Here is a 12,777-nt window from a genome sequence, read left to right on the forward strand (position 1 = left end):
AACTACCCCATGTAAATCACACAACCATCTGAAAGACTACTACCAGGCAGTCATCAAAAACTACACTTTGGAAGATAATTAAAGCTATTTCAACATATTGTGGGGGTTGCCTGGGTGGCTCAGTCAGTTAAGCATCCAACTCTTGGTTTTAGCTCAGGTGTGATCTCAGGGTTGTGAGATCAAGCCCCACATTGGGCTCCACACTCAGCATGGAGTCTATATGTAAGACCGTCTCTCCATCTCCCTCTGCCCCTCCCACTCATGTTCTCTCTCTGAAATAAATAAACCTTTTTTTAAAAAAGCTATTTCAAGGGGATCCCTGGGTGGGATCCCTGGGTGGGGATCCCTGTGTCTCTGCTTCTCTGTTTGTGTCTCTCATGAGTAAATAAAATCTTTAAAAAAAAAAAAAAAAAAAAAAAAAAGCTATTTCAATATATTTTATGGTGTAGCAGCTAGGGAAAACAGTATAGTAGTTCCTCAAAAAAATTAAACATAGTTTTACCATATGATCCAGGAATTCTGCTTCTGGCTATTCAACCCAAAAGAACTAAAAGCAGGGACTCGAACACGTGTTTGTACACTCGCATTCATAACAGCATTATTCACGATAGGCAAATGGTGCAAGCAACCCAAGCATCCCTGGACAGATGAATGGATAAAGAAAATGTGTATGTACAGAAAAGGGTACATTATTTGGCCTTAAAAAGAAAGAGATTCTGATCCTGCCACAATGTGGAGGTGCCCTATGGACATAATGCTGAGTAAAACAAGCCAAGTATAAAAGGGAGTCAGACCTAGAGCCTGCTTGAGATTCTCTCTCTCCTTCTTCTCTGCCGCTCCCCGCAGGGAGGGAAAGGCAGAGATACAGGCAGAGGGAGAAGCAGGCTCCATGCAGGGAGCCCGACGCGGGACTCGATTCCAGGTCTCCAGGATCACACCCTGGGCTGAAGGCAGGCGCTAAACCGCTGCCAGGCTACCCCTCTCTTTCTAAATAAATAATTAAAATCCTTTTAAAAGGGGGCAAATATTTTATGATTCTATCTAAATGAGGTACCTACTCAGATGCATAGAGATAAAACATAATGATAGAAGGTGGAGGGAAGAAACTGAATGAGTGATTTGATGGGTAAATGATTTGAGGCGTGCCTGAGTGGCTCAGTTGGTTGAGTGTCTGCCTTCAGCTCAGGTCATGATCCCACGGTCCTGGGATCGAGTCCTGCATCGGGCTCCCTGTTCTGTGGGGGCCCTGCCTCTCCCTTTGCCTCCCTCTCTCTCTGTCTCTCATGAATAAATAAATAAAATCTTTAAAAAATAAAAGAATTTGAGTCTAAAGTTCTGGAGACGCATGGTGGCAATGGTGGCACAACAATGTGAATGTACTTAATTGCCACTACACTGTACACTTAAAAATGGTTAAGATGGGAAATTTTATGTTAAGTGCATTTTATCACAATTAGAAATAAGTAAATAAAGATATATTTAGGGGCGCCTGGCTGGCTCAGTCAGAAGAGTGGGTGACTCTTGATTTAGGGGTCATAGGTTTGAGTTCCAAGATCCCCATGTAGAGATTACTAAAAAAACAATAAACACACTGTAAAAAGAAGATATATTAATACATTTCAAAAGGAAGCATGTTGCAAAATAATATGTTTGTGTATAGTCTCAATTTTGTTTCATTGATATCCTAAATATTCATATTTGCACACAGGGAAAAGAAGTTCAGAAAAATACATATCAAAATGTTAATAATTGTCCCTAAGTACTGTGGTTTACAGGAGAATTTCATTTTCTTTGTGTGTCTGTGTTATTCTGTGTAATTTCCGGGTTTTCTACAATTATTTTTATAATCAAAAGCAAAGGTATGATGACAGAACAAATAAAGGAGAAAAAAAAAGACAGTCATACTAGTTGCTGATCTTAATGTGAGAATGTCCACAAGTGTATTTCCAAATGACATAATAAATGTAATCTTCCTTGATAATCAAATTATAAAAGGCATATTAGAGGAGGAGATAAACCATCAAGGACTTCCTTACAGAATTAAAATAGAGGCATATTCCTGATTTTAAACAATTCCTGAAGCTGGAGTGGGTTTGCCACAGCTCTGTGTGCCCAGCAGAAGGACCAGAGGAGCCCCCAAATACCACTTGAGTGGCCTGTCAGAAAGGACAGGCTCATGGGGCACCTGGGTGGCTCAGTGGTTGAGCATCTGCCTTTGGCTCAGGGAATGATCCTGGGGTCCCAGGATCGAGTCCCACATCAGGCTCCCTGCATGGAGCCTACTTCTCCCTCTGTCTCTGCTTCTCTCTCTGTGTGTGTCTCTCATGAATAAATGAATAAAATCGAAAGAAAGAAAGAAAGAAAGAAAGAAAGAAAGAAAGAAAGAGAGAGAGAGAGAGAGAGAGAGAGAGAGAGAGAAAGAAAGAAAGAAAGAAAGAAAGAAAGAAAGAAAGAAAGAAAGAAAGAAAGAAAGAAAGAAAGAACAGACTCAGAAAGAAAAGACTCTTGAATCAAGGCGGCACTCACCCTGGGACCCAATGCTCCCCACCCCCACACCTCTCAAGTTAAATCCACTTTCAGAAAATATTTTCTAGACAGCAGACATCAAGAGAAAAAGGAGCCTTTCTTTCCGTGGCATTCCCTCACCACATATGGTACTGCTCTCAATAGAGGCTTTATGAGGGAGGGTCCAGATACCACAGCCACGGGTTATGCTACTGACCACAAGCACCATAAAGAGACGTCAGGATTTACATTTCCATGCAGCAGAGGCACCCTGAATAATTAAGACAGAGCTTCCATCACATTCCAATATCCAGTAAACATTTACGGAGTGCCTACTAAGCACAAGGCACTATTTGTAACACCATCCCCCCCTACACACACACACACACACACACACACGACACACACACACACACACACACACAGCTTCTTTCTTCTGCTCGAGGACTCAGACTAGGAATGATTTAGGCTGGAGGCATCGGACAGTGTGATTCCACATGTCACATGCCTCCTGGATTAGGAAAAGAGGAGCAGAGGCAGAGGGACACATCAGAAAGGATCAAGGGGACTTATCACTGCATCCCATCAGTAGGCCGGGGGACAAAGGAGGCTGAATGCCGCAGTGCAGACCTAGAGGAGCTCTTGCCTTCCTAAAAGGGGAACAGTCCCTGTGGCCCCTGTGGCCCCTGGGCCTGGAGGAAACTGCATCACCAGGTCTATCCATGCTGTGTTAGAGAAATCCAAGCCTTCCAATTCTTCTCCCCACCCCCACAAACGAATCGCATCCGCCACCCCTTCATCATACGTACTTTTGCCTCCATTGTTCTTCAGGACATTAGAGAGGTTGACAGAGGCTGTGCCTAGCAGTTCATTTCTCAAAGTATGGCAGCTCCAGACCTTCAAATCTAAATGACTCTGGGCCGTGACATTCCTGGAAAACAGATACTTGATTGATCAAATCCGAGCATACTGGTCTCTCACAACTTAGGAGAAAACAGATAAACCTACTGCTGACATCTTGGAGGGAGGCAGAAGTCTCCAACAGGAAGACACTCACGTGTGTACTCTTTCCCCCACCAAGCTGACCCTGTAACCATCTAGCTAATAATGAATGCTCTGTGAGCTCAATGATGTAAAAACACCTGAAGAGAGGTCCCTTGGGTACCAAAGGCAGAAGAGTTAGGGGCGTCACAGGAAACCTGTATCCCCCGCAACCCTCTTGGAACACCTTCTCTCTTTCCCCCGTGTTACTGCAAAGAGAAAGGACTTTCTCTTACAAGATGATGATCTCATTCCAGAGAAGCTCGGAGCTCCCGATTCGCTTCCCAGTCTTCTTGGTCTCACTGGGGAGTCCATCCACTGCCACCTCCACAAATGAGTTTATTCGAGGTTGACGATTATGCACCTTGGGCTTTGCTGACACCACTGGACAGGAAAGGAAGGAAAAGTCAAAAATGAGTCCCAGGGCTCCCTGTTGCCCCCCTGTGGCAGAGGTTCTCACTCTTTTTTGTTGTTTCTTCTAAAAAATAAGTTTTGGAATTTTTCTGATCCTAAAAAAATTACTTTTTTAAAAATGTGAGGATATCTTAAAAATATGAAGCATAAGAAAAAAAAAGCACTCCACACCTGAAAATACTGGGATAATTATCATTAAGATGTTGGCAAATCCAGACTTTCCAGACTCTCATCTTTTATGCCCCCAATTCTTTAAGAATCTTCTCCTCCCAAAAATAAATTTGAAATGGCTGCAATATGAGCCAATAGGCGTGCCATAATTTAGTTAACTATTCTTTCAGTACTGAATAATTGCTTCCAACTTTTCACTCTGGGAAAATCATCATGAATATATACATTTGCATGCAGTCGTGAGTATTCCTCCCAATGATATGAATGTTCTTTTAAAGTTCTTCAAACTGCTTAATTCCTTTGCAAAAAAAGATAAACCCATGTAGATGCCAATATATCCATTTCACCCCCACCGTGCAGAGTATAACATTTTTTCACTATTTGCAATCAAAGAGGTAAAAAAAGAAATCATACAAATTAAGTAAGATTTAAAGAGCACTTATGACACTAGGCTATGCACGCATTATCTAATGACATCCTTAAAACAAATCCATGAAGCAAGGAATATACCATCACCCTCATTTCATCCAAGAGGAAGCAGGCTTAGGGAAGTTAAGTCATTGCCTCAGGTGACAGAGCTAGGAAGCTTCAAACCAGGATGTGCACCCAGGCTACCCGACTCCACACCACGCTATAGGTCATTATCAGGTTTTGCTTATTCTATTGTCGTTCTTCCATTACTAGTGAATCTGAATATGTTTTCCATGTGCTTGTCAGCCATCTGCATTTCCTGTTCTATTTGTATCCTTCATGTGGCAGCATTTCTGATGTTTATTTGGTACCGGCAAACCGAGCTCACCAAGCATGCACCCAGGGGCAGGTAATCATCTCTTATAGCATGCATTAGCCATGGTAGAAACTCCAGGTCTCTGGGATGGAATACACCTAAGACAGCCTCCAACCCATGCCCCAAATGAGAGCATGTGACTGGCATTTATTACCCATGAAGCAAAACTGAGCAAACCTCTCCCTCCCAGGCCCTTCTGAAAGGTGAGAGTCCTGTAAGGGTTAACAACTTGACAAAGGACAAACCTACCTCTGGATTCTTTTAGCAATACCTGTCTTTTCCCGGCTCAAAAGAACAGTAGAGAGCAAGTCAAAGAACAGTAGCAGCAAAGGTTGTGGCTAAGATTCAAAACCAATAAGGGACGGTACTAGGAGAAACAGGTTGTGGTGGTGCAAAATGTGGTCCAGAGTAGAAAACTGAAATACCTTTCACAGAGACCAAGGTTAACTGAGGCCACCTGGTGGTGTGGGAATAGCTCTGCACACAGACTCTTAAAAAGGGTCGGAGTGTGGGGGCTGACTAGTTATAATTATAGCCCTATCATTTCCATAGACAGTTTCTTTGAAATCAACAAGTTTCTAAGGAGTGCATGTGATGTGATGAGCACTGGGTATTATATAAGACTGATGAATCACTGAACTCTACCTCTGAAACTAATAATAACTATATGTTAATTAATTGAATTTAAATTTAAAAAAAAAAAAAAACAGGGGATCCCTGGGTAGCTCAGTGGTTTGGCGCCTGCCTTTGGCCCAGGGCGCGATCCTGGAGTCCCGGGATCGAGTTCCGCGTTGGGCTCCTGGCATGGAGCCTGCTTCTCCCTCCTCCTGTGTCTCTGCCTCTCTCTCTCTCTCTATGTCTATCATAAATAATAAATAAATAAATATTTTTAAAAAATAATAAATAACAAATAAATAAATTTTTTTAATTAAAAAAAAAGAAATCAACAAGTTCAAACCCTTCATTTAATAGTTGGGCCCATTAAAGACCAGAGAGGTGAAATAACATACCCCAAATCAGGGAGCTCTCAGGCCAATTCTTGGAACTCTATCATGTTTCCTTTGTTCTTCTAGCTTTTTCCAAGGTTTTTTCGTTTGCTTAGGGGTTTGATTTTTTTCTAGTATTTTTACTTTCTTTTTTATTTTTACATAATTTCAGATGTTTAGAAAAGTTGCAACAAAAATAGAAAGAATTCCTATAAGCTCTTCACCTAAGGGTCACCAAATATTAACTTGCTACTATATTTGCTTTCCTATTCTCTTTCTCTCTCTCATACACCTACACACTTGTTCCTGAAACTTTGAGAGTTTTAGATTCTGTGCCCCTTTTCTTCTAAATACTTCAGTGTATATTTCTAAGAACAAAGACATTTTCTGTAATACCATAGTATAATCATTAGCATGGAGAAATTTAACATCCTTTAAAACGGTGATCTAATGTACAGACCTTATTTAAAAGTTTGTTAAATGTGCTATTAATGTCCATTATAGCAAAAGTGAAAAGAAAGGTCCAGAACCCAATCTAGGATTACACATCACACTTGATAGTTTTATTTTGAAGTTTCCAATCTACAGAAAAGGTTAAAGAATAAGACAATAAATAACTGTATACTCTGCAGCAACTATCATTTTGCCACATTTGCTTTAAAAAAAAAAAAAGACTTTTTTTTCTTTCTTAAATAGGTTCTTTCTTTCTTTCTTTCTTTCTTTCTTTCTTTCTTTCTTTCTTTCTTTCTTTTTTTCTTTCTTTCTTTCTTTCTTTCAAGTTATCTCTATGCCCAATGTGGGGCTTAAACTCACAACCCCAAGATTAAGAGTCATGTGCTCTCTACTGACCAGGCCAGCTAGGCACCTCACCACATTTGTTTTGTTGGGGTTTGTTTTTTTTTTTTTTTTTCCTATGTGTATGTCAGTATCATTGCTATTTAATAGAGAACTTCAGTGATAAGGAAGAGTTCTATGCCAGTGTAGTCCAATGCATTGCCATGATATATGTGGCTACTGAACCCGTGGAATATGACTAGTATGACTGAGGATTTAAATTTCAAATTTAATCTAATTTTAATCTTAACATAAATAGTTTTGTGTGGCTATAGTGGCTATCTTAATGGATAGCGCAGGATACAGATATATGGTATCTATGTCTATATATGTGCATAGTCATGCACATACCTGCAAACTTTTTTTGGTTATTTATTTGAAGGTTGTAGACACTGTGACCAATGAACATTAAATACTTCCAGAATACAACCCTTAAGAATAAGGACATTCTATACATTGTACACTTGAAACTAACATAACACTGTATGTTAATTACACTTCAATTAAAAAAAAAAAAAAATAAGGAGCGGTTCCCAGCTGGCTCAGTTGTAGAGCATGCAACTCTTCATCTCGTAGTTGTGAGTTTGAGCCCCAAGCTGGGCATAGAGTTTACTTGAAAAAGAAAAGAAAAAAAAAAAAAAAAGAAAGAAAAGAAAAGAAGGAAAAAAAGAAAGGAAAGAAAGAGAAAGAGAGAACTTAATCTCAAGTTCATGTGAGCTCAAGGCCCAAGTTACTTTCCACATTGGGCATGGAGTCTATTTTAAAAAAGAAAAGAAGAGACACTCTCCCACCTAACCACACCACTACCTGAAAAAAATTTAGTCACTACCTCTTATCATTTGATATTCATTACATATTAAAATTTCCCCAATTGTTTCAAATATATTTGTTAAGAGCTGCTTTCCTTGAACTCAGGATCCAATCAAGACGAGCAAATTGCATTTGGCTGCTGGCTCCTTAATCTTTTAAAATCTAGAATGCTCTCCCTTCTTTTTCCTTGACAGTGACTTTTAAAGACTTCCACCAGCTGTCTCACAGAATGCACCAAATTCTGTATTTTTCTGATATTTTGAAAGTTTCTTGTTCTTAAAACACAAGCCAAAATAAACGCCTCAACATACAAGCAGGTTTTTCTGGAAAGTTTATTTACTGTTTGATGAAATATAAATGCCAATTTCATATCTTCACATATAATTTAGCTTTTAAAGTTAATAAATAAGGCAAAAAAAAAAAATCACACATGGCCAAAGTTATACCCTTGAAAAGCTCTTAGGAAGGCACAGAATAGAATCTGATATACTGTCTTTCAATAGGTTCCCACCAGTTTTTGCTTTATTGGGCTGCTTTTCAGTGATGAGTTTCTCAGTGCTTCTTGAGTTAAGTATCAGATAAAAGAACTCACTTATGTTTAAGGGCCTTGCTGTATTTTAAAAGTGTATTTTAAGGCAACCAAGTGGCTCAGTCAGTTAAGCCTCTGCTTTTAGCTCAAGTCATGATCCCAGACTCCTAGGATTGAGCCCCGGGTCAGGCTCCCTGCTCCATGGGGAGCCTGCTTCTCCCTCTGTATCTGCCTCCCTCTCTCTTTGTCTCTCATGAATAAATAAATAAAATATTTTTAAAAAATAAGTAAAAGTGTATTTTAAAACTCTAGGAGTGCATTACAGAGAGGTAGAAGGAAATTGAGGCAAAGAAAGGGAGCAGCATGGTCACATCTCCCAAAATACACGACAGGCTCTCTCAGTGAAACACGTGAGAGGAACCAGCCACACCATTTATTTTGTTATTTCTCTTTCCCTCTATCCCTACTATTTTCTTCAATGGTATGAAAGGATCTCTCTAGGTTAAACGTCTATGTAATCAGAGGCACCTATATTATCAAGTTAGCTCTTTCCACACTAGTAAAAATTCACATTGAGGAAAGGCAAACAGAGAAATCTTTACAAGTCAAATGTGTTCCTGAACACTATGGCCCCAAACAGGGACTTCATTATGTCACTAGATTCTATGGACAGGCTTCTGTTTTATCCTAGACTTGCTAATTATTAGGCAAGTAGTAAAACCTAAAGTCCCAAATTCAAAACCCTATCAAGTTCACTCTAATACTTCTCCCTCGTCAAGAGGACTAGAGCAACATGAGACATGAACAAAGATGATTAAAATGTATCAACACCATTTTTTTAAAAGTCAGTAAGAGGGACGCCTGAGTGGCTCAGCGGTTGAGCATTTGCCTTCAGCTCAGGGCATGATCCTGGGTCCGGAGATCAAGTCCCACATCTGGCTCCCTGGGGGGAGCCTGCTTCTCCGTCTGCCTCTCTCTTTGTGTCTCTCATGAATAAATAAATAAAATCTTTAAAATAAATAAATAAAAGTCAGTAAGAAACCAGCAGAGAATATGAACACACAATTCACAGAAAAGGAAATCCAAATTTCCCTTAAACATAGGATGTTAAACATAATTTATAATTAAAGAAATATGAAATAAAACTGCTGAAAAAAGTTATTTTTACCAATCAGACTGGCAAAGATAATAAATAGATAGATGATAGATAGATAGATAGATAGATAGATAGATAGATAGATAAATGTCTGACAATACACTGTGTTGGTAAAGATGTGGGGAAACAGGCACTCTCCTGCACCGCTAGAAGGGTATTCCTTCCAAGGGAAGCAACCTGGCTTTCAAGATTACACAATCATATCCCCTTTGATGTACTTAGAAGGGACACACAAGAAACTGATATATTGGGGATCCCTGGGTGGCTCAGTGGTTTAGAGCCTGCCTTTGGCCCAGCGTGTGATCCTGAAGTCCCGAATCAAGTCCCATGTTGGGCTCCCTGCATGGAGCTTGCTTCTCCCTCTGCCTGTGTCTCTGCCTCTTTCTCTTTCTGTGTGTCTCTCATGAATAAATAAATAAAATCTTTAAAAAAAAAAAAAAAAAGAAAAGAAAGAAAGAAAAGAAACTGGTATATTAGTTTCCTCCAAGGACGAGCACTGAGGAGCTGGAGGGAAGGAAACAATCTTAAGGCTGATAAACAGATAAAAGAAATGAGTAACATTTATATTTCAGAAATCATAATTTAAAAAATGATGAGACACAAAGGGTTGCAGAAGGGGAAGCAGGCAGGGGGTTGGGGTGACTGGGTGACGGGGACTGAGGAGAGCACTTGATGGGATGAGCACTGGTTGTTATACTATACGTTGACAAATCAAACTTCAATAAAAACAAATAATTTTTTTTAAAAAAACAACTAAAAATAAAATAAATTAAATTAAATTAAAAAATAATGAGACAATTTTGCCTCCAAATGACCGTGTATCTGAGCTCTGATACTCAGCACTGTTCCCCAAGCATCTCTCAGTTCCATGACTCCACTAAGGAGTCAGTTCCATGACTCCAGAGCTAAGGCCACCAAAGCAACCTGTCATTCAAGGAATATTCACTGACAGCCCACTATGTATCCAGTACTATTCTGTGTCACTGGGTTTTCAAAAGTAATGAAAATAGAGAAAAATTCCTATTTTTGTGTTTACATTCTACTGAAGGAGACAGTCAATAAAGGAAATACATAAAAATATGTACTGTGTTGGGACGCCTGGGTGGCTCAGTCACTAGAGCCTCCAACTCCTGATTTTTGGCTCAGATTGTGCTTTCAGGGTCATGAAGTTGAGCCCCTAGTAGGGCTCTGCATTGGGCTCAGTCTGCTCGTCCCTCTCTCTGCTCCTTCCCCAACTTGTGCAGTTTCTCTCTCTCTCTCTCTCTCTCAAATAATCTTAAAAAATACATATGTGTGCTGTGTTAAATGGTGACAAGCCTAAGAAGACAAATATAAAGTAGTGAAGGGGATAGACATGAGGAAGTGGGGTGTGGGGGAGGCTACAGAGGGATCAGGGAGGCCTGGCTGAAGAGGGTGACTTTTGAGTAAAGACCTAAAGAGAGTAAGGAAGCAAACCAGGTAATCGTCTGGCCCCAAAGCATTCCACTCGAAGGGAACAGCAAGTGCAAAGGCTCAGAGGTGGGAGTGTGCCCAGTATAGTCCCTGAAGAGCAAAGAGGCCATGTGGCTACAGCAGGGTCTAGGTAGAAGAGTAACAGGAAATGAGAAATGGGAGTGATGGGTGGGGTCCCATCATGTGGGACCTTTAGCTTTTATTGGGTGAGATGGAGAGCCAGTTGTCAACATGTTTAAGCCCTTGACATGCCTGCTATGTGACCCACAGAATGAAGTAGGGCAAAGGACAGAAGCAGGGAGACTACTGCCTTCATCAAGGGTAGAGATGAAGGCAGCTCATGGGATGGTGGGGGTGGTGAGAAGAGGTTGAACGACAGTTGCATTCCGAAGACAGACAGACATGGCCAGGTTCACAGCTGGCTGAGCGTAGGATATGATAAAGGAAAACCAGGAGCTTACATGGCTACTAAACATTCAAGTGGAATGACAAGTGGGCTACTAGAGATACAAAATCTGGAAATCTATCAATGGAAAGGCCCAGGCTAGAGACATAATTTTGGCAGTAGTGACCTTATTATTGGTGGCATTTAAAGCCATGAGGTTGGGGGGCACCTGCATGGTGTGGCCAGTTAAGTATCTGACTCTGGATTTCAGCTCAGGTCCTGAGATCAGGTAGCTGGGCTTCTGCTAAGCACGAGCCTGTCAAAGTTTCTCTCTCCCTCTGCCCTTCCCCACTGTGTGTGCTCACTCTCTCAAATAAATAAATAAAGTCATGAGGTTGGATGAGATTAACCTAGGGAATGAGTATCGATAGGAAAGGGTTCTGGGGCATCACAGAATCACCATTTTCAACAATTTTTGCCAAAAGTTCCTTTTATCGTTCTTCTTTAAGAATTCTAGCTATAGGGGATCGCTGGGTGGCTCAGCAGTTTGGCGCCTGCCTTTGGCCCAGGGCGCGATCCTGCAGTCCCGGGATTGAGTCCCGCATCAGGCTCCTGGCATGGAGCCTGTTTCTCCCTCCTGTGTCTCTGCCTCTCTCTCTATCATAAATAAATAAATAAATCTTTAAAAAAAAAAAAAAAAAAGGAATTCTAGCTATAGGGCAGCCCTGGTGGCCCAGCAGTTTAGTGCCACCGTCAGCCCGGGGTGTGATCCTGGAGACCCAGGATCGAGTCCCATGTCAGGCTCCCTTCATGGAGCCTGCTTCTCCCTCTGCCTGTGTCTCTGCCTCTCTCTCTCTCTCTGTGTCTCTCATGAATAAATAAATAAAATATTTTTTAAAAAGGAAGAAAGAAAGAAAAAATAGAATTCTAGTTACAACATGGTCACCCTATGAGAATAAATAGTTCACATTCCTAAGCTGTTTCACAGTGTTTGGCTCTCACACCCAGGTGGGCATACCCCTGCCTTTTCCTCAAAGATTGGGCTGGGCCTCAAATAGTAAACATTTCACATGTTGCCACTCACCTTTCAAAGTCAGCTGAGACTTCTCAAAAGGCAGGGCCACTCCTGGCCGGCTGGAGCTAGCAGATGCCATGTCATCACCAGAAAACTGCAAGATGAGCAACAGTAGGTTTAGAGGATACCTGGAAAGAAATTAAAGAACTGCACCCAACTTTCATATTTGAGTTGAAAGAGATGAACCAAGAAAATATAAACATCCAAGCAACTTCTGTCAGGGTGGAGGCTGTCTGTCTTATAATGACTCCTGAGCCTAGATGGGTCTCTGCTCAACTAGGAAGGGCGCACGATGTCACCATTTACAGGAGAGAGCCTAATATAACACTCTCAAAAAGAAAGTCACAGTTCAACAGTTAAAAAAAAAAAAAATCCAGTTTCATAAATCAACAAAGGATATACACAGAGGGGTGCCTGGGTGGCTCAGTTGAGTAAGCAACAGACTCTAGACTTAGGCTCAGGTCATGATCTCAGGGTTGTGAGATCAAGCCCTGAGTCGGGCTCCACACTGAGTATAGAAACCTGCTTGGGATCCTCTCTCTCTCCCTCTCCCTCTGCCCCCCCCCCCACTATTGTGTGCATACTCTCTCTGTACAATAAATAAAAAGAAATAAATAAGTAAATAATAAATA

At 40.9% G+C, this 12,777-nt stretch overlaps 1 protein-coding gene across 1 annotated transcript in view; it reads right to left on the bottom strand.

Moving 5' to 3' along the window:
• The window catches only part of WWP2 (WW domain containing E3 ubiquitin protein ligase 2), a 120,500-nt gene extending 108,273 nt beyond the window's left edge, over nucleotides 1-12,227 (bottom strand). The window contains exons 1-3 of the mRNA NM_001284474.1: nucleotides 12,155-12,227; nucleotides 3,783-3,930; nucleotides 3,315-3,436 (exon numbers count right to left, since the gene is read on the bottom strand). Coding sequence (NP_001271403.1) covers nucleotides 3,315-3,436; nucleotides 3,783-3,930; nucleotides 12,155-12,224 — 340 coding nt within the window. The 5' untranslated portion in view covers nucleotides 12,225-12,227. The remainder of the gene's footprint in view (nucleotides 1-3,314; nucleotides 3,437-3,782; nucleotides 3,931-12,154) is intronic.
• Between the last annotated feature and the right edge of the window lie 550 nt (nucleotides 12,228-12,777).

Source organism: Canis lupus, chromosome 5 (assembly GCF_011100685.1).
Source record: "Canis lupus familiaris isolate Mischka breed German Shepherd chromosome 5, alternate assembly UU_Cfam_GSD_1.0, whole genome shotgun sequence".
Classification (NCBI taxonomy): Eukaryota; Metazoa; Chordata; class Mammalia; order Carnivora; family Canidae; genus Canis; species Canis lupus.